Here is a 14,636-nt window from a genome sequence, read left to right as displayed (position 1 = left end):
ACACATAGCATATACACTAACACACATGCATGTAAAGTTCGTCAAAGAAGACTGAAAAGACACAATGGGAGTGGTCTCGGTGGTATACAAGGGGTGGTTCATGTTGGGGTGGCCCGATACCTATCACCCGAAGGCAATATATATCATATTACATTCCATTAAATAATACATACTTCTCGTTTGATGGATTAACTGTAATATCAAAATATGTGATATTTGTTTTTGAACGATACAATGTTTTGGCTCAGACCATTGTCGGTGGTTACGAGCTCTCTGCCTGACTTTGACTATTGAATATAAACATTATTTATAGAAGTTGGGTCATACAGTGAATGTTAGAACGTTAGTAGGACTATCAGACACGAGTTGGCATTGTAATGGTCTCTTGAAGCTGGTGGCGCTGTTGAGCGGTGAGCAGGGAAGCAACTTGCTGGTTTAATGAACGACCCTGGATAAACAGGCCATAGAACAAGTTGTCCTCTTCTAGGAAGTTACATCGGCGCGCACACCAGAGACAAAGAGACGCAGCCTCGTGCTAGAACGAGGACACAGAGGGTTTACGAGTTTGGTTTGACATCAGTAAGATTGCAGCAAAGTAAAGAACATAGTGTGAAGGACAGAGTTCATAGCGAGGAATTATAAAAAATACTTAAATTCCAAGTTTATTAAAAAAAATGGTAAGCGTGTAAACACAAGGCCTAACAAGGCTCGCATAAAGAATCGCAATGCTAAGTACACGTTTCCAAAGTACGATCATACAAACAATCAAAGTGCTAAAATATTGTGCATCAATATATCAATTAAGCTAATATCACTAAGGTAAAGAAAATGTGTTACAATAGACACTATTATAAATGTAGAAAATAGATGTAACATAACCTATTCATGAGATTATTAAAGGTGTGTCACTCCTAATACATTTCAACAAAGCTACTAGGCAAAAAACTAGACTCCACTAGTGAGTGCACCCTAACAAGTTGCGTGTATATGTAATCCGAAAAGCCTCGGTTAAAATGAACGCTCGAACCACAAGACATACATATCCACAAACTAATGCAACCACCGGGCCACGTGAGGAACAACAATACAATGCTCACATGAATAAACGTGTTGCAATCACACACAATAAACTATACACGAAGCCCGTGACATGAAAACCAAGTGGTGTAAACATTGCAATACAGAATCATAAAAATAGGGGGGGGGGGGGGGGGGGGGATGTTTGCAAAGTCGGTTTACGGACGATAATTTTACGTGATAACGCCATAAGAAAAAAATGATGAAAAATGGCATACTTTTTAATTTTCAAATATTGTTTACAGTTTTTGCAAATTAAATTTGAATAATTTGTTTGATTATAATCACGAACAATTAGTTAAAAAGCCTGCCTTAACCTGTTTGATATTATAGAAGATTTTTTCGCACGGTGGTTGGCAGGTTCTTGCACGCTCGGCTCAGGTGGAACGTGACAATTTTTCGTGCGTGCAGCCAGCGTTTATTGATTTATAAGACGTTATCACGTCAAAAAAAATCAGGATTATGTGCGCAATACAAGCGTCACATCCCTAGGAAACAGACTCGCGAAACGGGAAACAAATCGCCCACGCAAAAGCGACAGTACAATTAAGCAACACTCTCAAGAACGTGAGATAACAAAATGACACGCCTCAAAGGCCCGTGAGAGACAGTAAACACCCGTCGCAAACCAGGGAAAGCTCGGCCTCAAAGGAAGAAATAAACTAACTAAAGGAACCACGGCCACTATCAAAGACGAGCGGTAGGCCCACACAAGCAGTGAGACAAGCCAAGCAAAGCACGAAAGAAACGTGCATTACGCAGGAGGTGTCCCAAGCACGGAAAGAAGAACCGCGAATAACAAACCTCGAGCGTCCTAGTTATGACACCGGCGCACAGCCACCAAGGGTGTACCGGCTCGTGGTTCCACCTGTACATTGACCCAGTGTAAGGCCACAACACACTAGAAGCGAACTCGCGTGGAGGTGAATATAGCCCGACCAAACAACAATCCCAGCAAGGCAGCATATGTCAAGGCGCTCAACACTGAAGGCTAAAAGCAAGAATACATGAATTAAAAAAGTTACAAGTCAAGCTTTAGACTGAAATATTTACAACACCGGTGACGCGTGAAGCTAGATAACAAACAACTGTCGGAGCAACTAAACATGACGGCGCGGCAGCGAGAAACAAGGTCAAGTGAACGACCCGAAAATTAAAGAACGAAAGAGGCTTCAAAATGCCGACACGGCCTTAAATAAGCACACACAACCCCCACTGCGCAGGCGCAGAAGGGGAAAAATAAGGGGAAGAGAATACTACATGGTACAAATACGTCACTGAAACACAAAGACAAGAGAGGGGAACAGGCCGGGCGAGTAAGGGGGGGGGGGTGGTGGTTGCAAGCACGCGGACTTGAAAAATGCGGAGACGTCCGCTGCACACTTTATCCTGGGGATATTATTATTTGAGGTCTAGTGGGGATTGGGATTAGGTGCTTTACATTTTGCTATTTAATGTATACTTAAAACGGGAACACATGTGGCTCACAACCAACTACACTGGGTCGCGAGGCATGACTCCACACATACCAGGGTTGCGTCTCTTCAAAATTACCGCCATAGCTTGTCAAAACGGCACAAAGAAATGGGTGCATTACCACCCCTGACTTTAGATTCTTAGTGTGAGCAAAACACATATATACAATCAAGGAAAAATTATGTTCCATTTTTTTAAGTCGCGAGTAGGTGATCGTAGCTATAAATTAAAAAATTATAAAGCATTTTATTATGCTCCCAAAATTTTTTAAGCCAAATCATTACAAATCTCTGTACAATGACAGTGAGCTTATATCATACCTTAGCTCAATACCGAAAATCATTTATGAAAAGTTAATTTGGTTTGAAATTACCCGCATATGATAATTTTCTAAACTGACCAAAAATAAATTCTTTACCAATGACACTAAATATGAACATACTATTGTTGCGGTAACAAGCAGCCTGATCAAAAAAATACAATATTGGAAAAGGAGGCAGTTTCTCAACTGTCAACATCATTTTTGCACTCGATTATAATTTTAAATTGGGCCTAGAATTTACTCATACGGCTGCCAAAGAATAAATATGCTACAAACTAATGCTATCCTACACCTATTTTACATTAGTCCCACTAGTGGTATTTCTTTCTTTCATAGTTTCTGTGCATATATACTTCGTAAGGGGGCAAACTAGGCAGTTCCGGGCTTCATAAAAAAACAACATATTTCTTGCTAACAAGCTCACTGGACGCGTCCGAGTTTAACGAGTTTATCCCAGGTGCAGTTGCACTGGGCGGGTACCGCTTACTTGGAAGGTAGCGGCGTTTCTCTTCGTCTCTCGATGGGTTGGGCACATTCAGTCTCGCACGCCCCGGCATGGACCGAGTTCCTGGTCAACCTTGGTAACTAGCAGAGCGTTAAGCGCCCCACACACTAGCGGACATGCTCGCCGAGCATATGGGCTGGTCCGGCCTCTGTCAGACCGAGCATGCTCGGCTCGCCGTCGGACGGCAGTTCCCTCCGAGCCGAGCCCCGGACCGAGCTGGGGCAGTAAAATTCACATCGCGCTAAATGAACCCGCGCAATCTGAAGACGTGCCAAGTGAGGGATAGGTGTATTCTCCTTTGGCGTAAAAAGGCACTTTCATTTTATATTTATACTCGTGTGTTGTTTAGACGGAGAAAAAGCTCTGTTTTTAGGTAATTCCCACTGCCCACCGCACAGCGGCACCACAAGATTGATGAGGCGATTACAATGCCATCTCGTGTCGGGCGATCCTACTAGTGATCTAAAGTGTAATGAAATGTTATGGTTTTGCGACTTCTATATGTATAATTGTATTCAATGCTTTGACGTCATTAAGGTACATTCACCACTCTTAAACACACAAATTAATCTTATTGTGCTTTATTTGCTACTTATTTTCGCCTTCCTTTCAAAATTTCTGCTTAGTACAAGACCTTATTCTCTTGTCCCCATGGTTATAAAGTTATAAATTCTGACACATTTGTATTATATTGCTAATCTATCATTCTATATGCACAGCCTTCTAATTAACTGATATGTACAATGGTGGATGTATTCTATGATTTGTAATGTTTTACTAAATGAACTACAACAAATTACTGAAATAACAACAAGAACACTACTGTGGTTACCTCAGCTACCACCACCACCACCACAATCAACAAGAATAATTACCACTAAAACATTATCAACATAAAAAAATCCAAAACAGCAGCAGCCAACAACAACTAAAAAACTCTCAAATCAACTCAAAGTTTATTTTTTGTAATACATTGGAAGTTGTCAGTTGTGTACTTGTATAGCTGTAACATAGTGAGTCCTGAAGTTTCTTATAAAATTCCCACAATTTCTGTGCTCTTGTTATACCAGGTCTGATACTGATTTGATTCTTTGCTATGGACCTCAGTCAAAGTCTTCTTTCATCTAATTTGTGATGTGTTCAGTCATCTTTAGTGATTGGTAGAGACATGCAGTTTTGGGGTTTATTTTATAGCAAAATTCGTTGTTATTTACCCTTAAAAGTGGTGTTATCATACATCAAAAGCGGTGTTATTTTTTAAATAGTTTTAGCACTATAAATTAAAAAAATTAAGCTAAGCATACCTTGAAATTTTGGACACATTCTTGCATTGTACAGTTGCACTAGCAGCAGTAATTTACAATCGAATTTACACATCACTTTTTACATACAGTAATTGAAAATATTTTAGTACCTAAACCAGCAAGAATAAATATGAAGTCTCTAAAATAGTGACATAAACACATGGAACAAAATCCTCAAACTTTAGCTCTCGAAAGCAAAAGTAGCCATGATACACAAATTAGCCTCACTTAAATTTGTCCTGCGGTCTGTTAAGACTGTGTTATATGAGGACAAAAATCGTTCACAGTCAACGTTTGCAGAAGGCATCCAGATGGCTTCAAGGCAGCTGGAAGCAAACAATGGCTGTGACAGCTTTACTACATTCAATGACTTCACTACGTCCACTGAATTGTCTGTTTCCATTTGTTTTGTAACAATGTCCTGAAGCTGACCAAAACCAGCTGTTAATTCTTCAGTGCTTATGGAGTAGAGACTATGGACAGTTTTCAGTTTCTGCACCATTTCTGGGTTTAATTTAGCAAGCAACAAACTTTCCTGACTAAAAATTTGAATTGCTTCAAATCTCTTTCTACTTGGGTCAGTTGTCATGAGAGAGTTCAGTTTGGAAAGGGCTTGTGTTGCTGTTCTTGTGATGGACACTTTAGCTTCAGCAGCTTTAGCGGGGGGCATGTTAGACAAAGCTCTACTGGTTGCCTCAAAATAAATGCCACGAGTGATGTTTTCAAATTTTTTTTTTATACCTTGCAAGTCCCCATATAGTGAATGGGCAGTTGGATACAAAGAACCTTCAAGTTTCTGTATTAGCTCTACAAGGCTCTTGGCATGCTCTTTCACAAAGACAGCTTGACAAAGAATGAGAGAAATGTCATTTTCTGTGAGTGAACACAGAAACTCAACCCCTGAATTTTGTGTTGCCTTTAGTTCATCTGTTTTGCAGAAATCAACAATGTCATGTATGTAGTCTGCTACATAAAAAACGCTGTTGAACCAGGAATTCCATCTAGTAACAACAGGAAGTGGGAACAATGGACGTTTCTCTCCATGCTTTTCTTCAAGAAAGCTAGCATACAGGTGCCTTCTTTTCCTGGTGTTGTTGAACACATTTTTTATTTTGCTCATAGCATTGTTCAACTCAGGCAACTCTTTCACCCAGACATTGCCAACTAGATTTAACTTATGTGCCCAGCACTGGACATGCGTTAACTGGTCTCCAAGGATTACTTCGAGAGTACTAACAGCCTTGGTCATATAACGAGCAGCATCGGTTACTACTGAGAGCACATCACCATACTGTACATTGTACATTTTGAGTGAATCTAAAATTGCCCTCACACAGTTTGTGGCATTAGCAGCTTCAAGAAAGTGAACTCCTGCAACAAATATTTCTGGTTTATCCTGTTGAAGATTCAGAATTCTAAATAAAACAACAAATACACACCTACCCATTTTATCTGTTGTTTCGTCGCACAGTATGTCAATTTTTTTGTCCTTTAATGCAGTTTTGGCATCTTCAATTCTGCATTTGGCTATGTCCCCTACATATTTCTCACGGACTGTTCTCGCAAGTGGCATGTCTCCAGCACCTTCGATGTATTTGTTCAGCCATGCCCTGATATTAGGATCATCAAGCTTTTCAAGGGGTATATTTGCCTTTATAAAGGTCTCTGCTGTTTCCTTTATAAATTCCAACTTTTTGTCTTTTTGGACATTATTTTTTGCTGTCTGAAACGCTGAAGATATTGACGACTGGCGTTCAGACGCACTAGATGAGCCTTGCAATGAAGAGAGACGCTTCTTGTGTTTTTCACTGCCTACATGTTTTTCACATGAGTCTTTCCTATCCCAAGAGACGGTGACATTACAGTGACGACAAAAAAGTGTGGTTGAATCACTAGCATAAAGTCCGTGTTGAGAAAATTCAGAGGCTCGCTGTTTTGCAGTTACCGGCACTTTAGGCATTTTAATAGGCCTAATGTTTTAGCCGACCTTTAAATTGTACACCTTTAATTTATTTCACAGACGTTGAAAACTATCTGTAACAAAATTCGACCCGTTAAACTTTAACTTGCGCACAACAGAATGTTACGAATCGTCACCGTGTTTGCATTTTAAATTTGGTATTTGGTTAATAAAAATGGACGCAATGGACAAACAACGCTAAAGACTATATAAGAGAACAACGCTTCGAGAAACAACCTGCTGTAAACACCGTGATAATCGACTGTCCAGGCGAGCCGAATATCAAAATACAGCAAAACCCCTTATTTGCACTTTTCATGGGGACAAAGTAAAAAAGTGTAAAAAGCGGGAAAGTGTAAATAAAGGGAAAAGTAAGAAATACGTTAAAGTTAATTAAAATACAGTCGCATCCTGCCGCGTTCAGAACGGGCTACATTACACAGTAAAAATAAATAAAAAAGGGGCGCAAATTGATGAAAATTTACCGTCAATTGCGCGCCTTGCGCGGAGAAAGGTCATTGTACTCGATCATCTGTTGTTACAGTGCGGCCCAGTGCGGCGTCTGTTCTCTGAGCTGCGCATGCGCAGTATAACTCATTCAATGCTCCGCCCAGACTCGTGACCTTCCATCAGCAGCCAGCCAATAGAAGCGAGCCTAGCGGAAAAAAATATAAGCTCCACCTCCCGTGTACCAGTTTTGTCCAGTTCTAATACCAGTTTATTGGTATACGCACCCGCTTACTCGCTGCCGTGACATGTTCAAGTTTACGTTCATCTTGATGTCTTGATACCAATAATTAATAATTTACGATCCCCACAAATAAATGGTTAGTTTAAAAAATATGCGTCAACAGTATAATACTTCCGAAATTATATAATACGTATAAAACAGTTACCAAGATTCCACTCATTTTATCTTGTGAAGTTCATGTCTCGTACCAGTATTTCGGCTAAGTTGTGACATAAATACAGTATCAGCACTTACAATGTTACGATCAGCCACGTAATATTTCCGACATTTCCGTTACGTTTCTATATTCGTGAGTTTACGTTTTTCCCTAGTACATTAGTACATTAGATTGTCTCCTGCTGTAATTACTCGGACTTTTACACGCCTAGGCTTAAATTGTTACATGTTTAGAAATAAAAGCAACTTTTCATGTTATAAAATACACTGTGTGGGTAGTTATCTTTGGTTTTTTGTTGTTTCACGTTTGTTACTGTATTTACAAATTGAATTGCCGTGTTCGAATGAGGAAAATGTTCTGACTGTTCGCCGAAAATTCAAGGATTTCGCGTTATTATCCAAAATGTGAGAAATTCGCGTTATTCTTAAAAATGTACTCAAATTCGCGTAAAAATTCGTTTTATCGCAATCGCGAAATATGCATGTCTCTAGTGATTGGCTGTCGTCAAGAATTAAAACTCAAATAAATAAAATAGATTATCTGAACAATATACTATGTTTCAGTTCGTGTATAAAAATAAACTGTTTCCAAATTATGACTGTGACATTTACGTAGTATCTTGTTCAAAAATAATTATGGTAGATAGTTTCTGATTTACAATATCACTGGGTTAATTTTTTTTTTACTTTTTAATGAAATAGGGAAACTGTGAATTAAACAAGTAAATATGTTAAAAAGCTTATGTGTGATGTAGAGTGCATAGTTTTTTCAAATATTGTGATAATAGTGTTTTGATTACATTTTCAATTTTTATCATAAATTTGTTTAAAATCACTAGATGTTCAGAGTTATGTTGAAAGCTTCGTTGTGCTGTCTCTAGATGTGAACACATCTGTACCAGACAAGAAATCAATCATGATGTATGTCATGTGCCTTTTCCAATCACTTCCTCATTCCGAAATGGATGTCAGCAACCTGGATTTATCCATACATTCTGACTCCAGTTCCATAGCGTCTCCAGGAGTGGAGGTAAGTCTTACTCATTTTACGTTAGCATGCTTAATGTGGCATACTCTACTGTGATTTTATTTCGAAACAAGTCTTAAATTTGGTATTTAAATTTAAAAAAAAATCATATTAATAACATATTTTTTTGTGGATTTCTGAAATGTATATATACCTAGAGGGTTACCACTTGCGAATATAAATTTACTTGTAAGTTACCTATTTGATATTGTGCATGATATTGTGTATGTAGCCTACTTGTCCATTAACATGCCATAAAAATGACTTCTTTGGTTGGTTAAATATTTTAAAATATAAATGTATATCCAGAATACATTACATAAACATGTTGATTATATATATATGAAATTGATTGCTTTTTATGTCATATATTCTCTCATTACCAATTCTTAAATTTTGAGAATAATTTTCTCTTCTAAGTAATATTTCAACTTTAAAAATTACATTTAGCCTATTTGTATGAAAAGCAGGTGTTATTGTGATGTTAAATGTATGGAGTTAGGAATTGTCAGGAGCCGGCTTGCTGTCACGTAGTAAACTCGTCATTGCCATTTTGTTCCGCCCAAAACATGGCGGAAATGGCGGAAATGGTGCTTGATAACGTCAGATGATGGTTAGTAAGTATGCATTATATTCTCCGTCATTAAAAAGTCACTTTCGTTAAAAAAAATATTCATTTAAAACTGTTTCCACAATGCAAACACCACACTACAACCAATGTTTCGGGCGTCTAACCAACATGGCGCAACAATTGCCTGAAGAAGAAAAAATGACTTCACACACACACACACACACACACACACCATGTAATAACGCAGACGTGGCCACCTCCTGGGTAAAATATCTTTTACCATATTGCCAACTTTGCTAACCAAATAAATATAATTAAATAATATGAAACATTCTGCCAACTGGATAGTGCTTAAAGTGACACATTAAAAAAAAAATTACAAACTTTTAAAGGTCGGTGGCTGTGATTCTACACAGCTGTGTTAAAATTAATTTTTCTTAATTGAAACGGTTATTGTTCGAATTAATTCAGGTATTATTCAGGTACGCACTGTGCCACTCGATTTTAGGATGTACCCAGGTTGAAAGCCATCACACTAAAAAAACGAACGTGTCACTTCTTTTAAAGAAAACTATAATTCTGAAATTGGGGTGGAACGGCAAAGCTGATAGGGCTGCAGCCACATCAGCTGAACTTCCCTAAGTGTAGTTAGTCATGGGTAGAGACTGGAAAAATTCGCGGATTCCTTTCGAGACAGGCTGGAATCCAAACTCGTTTAGCTTAATGCTGCGTCATTGATTGGACCGCAATTTACCTGAAGGACTCTGAGCCAATGGCAAACACTCAACAAAAGAAGTATCGAATCATAAGAATCGCAGTAAACAGGTGTCCCGAGTCGGTAGCCAATGACCAGGTGATAGTTGCCCGAGTACATAGAGAATCGTGGAGTCTATCCTAGTGGTCATTGAAACCGCGAATTTTTCCAGTCCCTAGTCATGGGCTCTGGAAGCTTCTCATTGCATGTGAGGCGTGGCATGTGGTTGCTACAGTCATCTAACACTCGCGGTATTTCTAAGGTTGATTCGCCACACTTGATGCCACCTGTGTAGTTCTCGTGGGTTGCCTGCTCACATTTGCAGCTGGACCTCACTTGTGGGTTCATGGCCAGGAGGTTGGCAGCACTGGGGCATGGAGCTGTGGCTAGGGACCACAAGCCGAGCAGTATCCATATGAGACATGTCTGACTGTAGTACAAGGTAGTGCCGAGTGGTGGGTGGGTGGGTTGTGTGGATGTCGGCTCACGGTCTCTGAGGCAGTTCTGGGGTCAGGAGACTATATGTTCAGTAGTGCGCCATAGCACTCTTATTTAACAGTTAAGTTGGTAGGTAAGTTGTTTCGTGTGTGCCCAGTCTTTATGCTTGCATGCATTTTTTACTCTACCCTATGTTTACTTCCCTGGTCAGACATGACAACCACATCAAAAGAAAACTAGTTTAAACATTATTATTCCAAATAGTTCTTCCATTTTAAATAGTACTTTTTCCCCCCCAAAAAAAAAATTTTTATTTTCTGTAGGCGGTAAAAATTCTTTTCTCTGAATTTCTTGCTGACACTACACGAAATGTGATATAGAGTTCAGCAATTGCTATGTTAACAACTGAGGCTTACTTTAGTTATCCAACCCAAGTGCCTACAACTGAATCAAGTATGTTGCCCAGAATGTGTGACTGTTGAAAAAAAAAAAAAAAACACGTATATAAGTACAAAATAAAGCAGTCATACCCTGACTTGTATAGAGAAACATACAGACTTGCGTAACTACATTTTGTTGCTCACTTCAGGATCTCACAGCATAACCGTTCAAAGACCCCACCAACACAGGAGAAAGTGGCAGTACAACAAGCAAAATCACTTAATACTAATACAAATGAAATGAATTGTACCCAGATGTAATTAACTAAATAAAATGAAGTAAAATTACATGAAAAAAGCATCAAAAAGAACCTGTTTGTAATGAAATAAGTGCACGTTAATGGAATCGAATTTCAGTGATTAAATGCTTGAATGTAAGGAAAGAACTGTACGTGTGAGAGTACGGGAGAGTGGCAGGGGGAGTGAGAGCGTGGTGGGCCCAGGGCGAGACGCAGCAGCGGCCGCTCAGCCTGGCCACCAACGTGTCGGTGGAGCTGGGCGGCTACCAGGTGGCGCTGGAGGAGGTGCTGGCGTGGCTGCTGGAGGCCGAGGACACGCTCAGCCACTCCGAGCTGTCCGCGGACAGCCTGGACGCCGCCAAGCAGCAGTTCCACTCGCACGAGGTCAGCGGTGTTGCTTGCCAGTTTCACATGCATGTTCTCGACGTGATAACGTCATATCGATGAACGCCGGCTGCACGCACGAAAAATGTCACGTTCCGCATGAGCCGAGCGTGCAGGAACCGGCCAACCACCGTGCGAGAAAATCTTCTGTAAAATCAAACAGGTTAAGGCAGTTTTTTTTTTAAAATTAATTGTTCCTTATTATATTTAAACAAATTATTTAAATTAAAATTGCAAAAACTGTAAATAATATTTGAAAATTAATTTTTCATAATTGTTTTCTTATGACGTTATCACGTAAAATTATCGTCTGTAAACGACTTTACAGACAACCCCCCCCCCCCCCTTTTTTTTTGGTATTGTAGGTAGAATAGGAACTCCACTTTTAGCCCCATAAAGGGGCGTTCTTAATGCGAAGATAGCACATCAGCAGTTTGGTGCCTTCACTGTTGCCAGCACTCCTGCTCTTAGGGCGGTATTCCAAGACTTTAGGGTAAGGTAGCGAATAAGCACCGTCTTGTTGGGAAACACCCACTACCTAACTCGCGGGCGGTATTCCAAAACGTGTTCAAACCGAATACCAGTAAGGAAACAAATCGGTAACCGTTTTAATAAACAGTTCTTTGCGCGAGGCTAGAAACTGGTTTCAGCGCATTCTAGCGGACATTTTACAACCATGGATACATTTGTTACTGAAAAATACTAGAGATAACAGCACCAACGTACAAAAATAAAACGGCCTGTCTAATTTTTCAAGTACTTTTAAAGTTGCGATTATTTGTTGTTATGATCTTTAAAGTGTACAAAATATATTTCAGGATAGTTTCGCTATCATGAAGTTTTCATTTGGCACACAAACACACATGGTATATCCCCCGATGATCACAGTTGAGTTAATGGCGCCAGAAATGGACGAAATTAACTATAAAGTAAGCTCTGCGCATGCGCGGAATTTGGGCAACAGAAAGGCAACCGACATAACACCAAAATTCGTTCTCTAAAAATAGGAGATTGACTGTGTCCTATCATGCACTAGTACAGGAGTAATATATTAAACACCTAAACCCTTTTTCCATGTCTTGAAATAACAGCCTTATAGTGTCAGGGGCTAACTATAGTTGTTCACTTGCGACGTTGAGGTTATATTTTACTATAAATATTTTGGTTATTTTATTTAAATCTGTTTTATTTATATGTAAAATATATATATCTGAAATTATAATAAAGGTGATTAGATAAGTATTATATATATAATAAAAAATTTACGAACTTATGTGAGAACGGGGTTCGTAAAGGGTAGCCCAATTAAGTTTTATTACAGTGCTATTAATTAATAATATTTACATTACTAATAAATTATTGTACTTAAAAATGTTTATTCGCAAGTCGCTTAATGTCGGTCTAGTTCCGCAGATCGCACTCCTCACTGGAGCCAGGCTCGACAGTGGTTCGCCCCTTACCCTGCGCCTGTCCACACACACAGCCTCGCGCCACTCAGTCGCACTCTCAGGTCCCGTCGCTCCGGGTCGAGCCGCTCTCGGAGGGGTCTCTCACCCTCTTCACCGATGTCGCACTTCCCTTCACTCGCGGAACTCTATGAACTCTCGGAACTCCGCGGAAGCCGGCGTCTCTGCTTATACACCCCTGGCGTCCTTCTCGAACGGACGAGAGCGGCTGTGACGAGTCGCGTCATCCCGGGACGACCCGACGCCCGACGCCCGAAACTTCGAGAATGACCCCAAGTCACGTTCTCCAAGCTCGGCGGCATCCTCTGTAGGCCCGCAGTATTCTCACAGGCTGCTAAAAGTGTCTGACAATAGCCCGAGGCATGAGGGTGAGAGGGGAGCGGAGGGGGAGAGGTAGCCAGACCCTTGTAATCCGGCCGGGCATGCGTGGCATGTGTGACGTCAGCGCCCGTGTTGGCCGCAGCCAGACTCGCTGGAAGGCCCGCTCAGGTACCTGGCCTTGCCTCCTAGCACGTACAGCATGTAACAATAGACATTGTTTTCGAGTGTATGAATTAAGGGTGATATATTATGGATGCTCGCAGGCTTTCACGGCCATTGTCTGAAGTAGCTTGGCTTCTAGGTTGTAGCCGTGTCCTTGGCGAATAATTCACCGACGTTTCGGTCGACATTGCAGTCGCCAATATCAGGGAGCAGTTACCTACTGAGGTTCTTAGTACCTCGCTTAGAACCTCAGTAGGTAACTGCTCCCTGATGATGGCGACTGCAATGTTGACCAAAATGTCGGTGAATTATTCGCCAAGGACACGGCTACAACCCATAAGCCAAGCTACTTCAATATGTTACGGAGTTGTAATATTGTGTTAGACACCCGGGTAACACACAGTTGAGAACAGATATATAGTTGTTGAGTGCGTGGACTCCGGCTGGTCGACAGGGGTTCCTGCTGGAGCTGTCCGGACACCAGGAGGGCGTGGGAGCCGTGCTGGAGGAGGGAGCACGCATGCTGGCGGAGGGCGGTCTGACCCGGGACGAGGAGGATGAGGTCCGGGTGCAGATGAGACTGCTCAACTCCCGCTGGGAGAACCTTCGCGTCAAGGCAATGGAGAGGCAAACCAAGTTAGTTTCCGCTTATCCACTGTCTTTAATTGTACTATACATATTGTCTACATGTTTGTGGTCTACACCATTATTGTAAACTAACCTTATCTAAAAATTGGAATTTCGGTAATAACAGTTAGCTATAAACTAGGTGTTAGCTAACAGCTGTTAGCAGTTAACTTTCAGTGTACCGCAGATATTTTCATATTTTTTCAACTTGTTTTTTTAAAATAACACATAATATTTAAATAGGCATAACATTTTTTTTTTGTTGTACGAGTGTAGGTTTTTGAATTTTAACTTGCATTGCGTCTCGGTGTCACGCACCCTGTTCGAGCTCTCTTCCTGTGAGATGCTAGTAAATATTATCTACCGGTGGCAGCGACTGATCAAGAGTCCTGACCGCCCTGGGATTAATTACGAGGACACGCCCTTCGCCCTCCGGCCAGGCGACGAGTCAGCGTTTCGTTTTCACGTGTGGCTTTTTTTAAATTTTCAAAAATAATTTATTGTTAAAAAATCAGGGAGTCCCGAGCTTTTTTTCCCAGTTCACGGCGCATTTAGTTTTAGGTGTTTTTGTCTCGGTCTGGTTGGAATATGTAGGGTAGGTGCGATGATGCTAGATCAATAGTGCACGCGAAGACACGATCTCAGCACGCCCTTCC

The 14,636-nt window shown here is 40.6% G+C and overlaps 1 protein-coding gene across 1 annotated transcript in view; it reads left to right on the top strand.

Moving 5' to 3' along the window:
* Positions 1-14,636, top strand: part of LOC134541655 (dystrophin, isoforms A/C/F/G/H-like) — a 935,715-nt gene that overhangs the window by 82,297 nt on the left and 838,782 nt on the right. Inside the window, exons 8-10 of the mRNA XM_063385245.1 lie at positions 8,433-8,581; positions 11,225-11,404; positions 13,808-13,989. Of these exons, the coding sequence (XP_063241315.1) occupies positions 8,433-8,581; positions 11,225-11,404; positions 13,808-13,989 (511 nt within the window). The remainder of the gene's footprint in view (positions 1-8,432; positions 8,582-11,224; positions 11,405-13,807; positions 13,990-14,636) is intronic.

The sequence above is a fragment of the Bacillus rossius genome (genome assembly GCF_032445375.1).
Source record: "Bacillus rossius redtenbacheri isolate Brsri chromosome 4 unlocalized genomic scaffold, Brsri_v3 Brsri_v3_scf4_1, whole genome shotgun sequence".
In the NCBI taxonomy this organism is placed as follows: domain Eukaryota; kingdom Metazoa; phylum Arthropoda; class Insecta; order Phasmatodea; family Bacillidae; genus Bacillus; species Bacillus rossius.
This window is presented reverse-complemented; position numbering and strand designations above follow the sequence as displayed.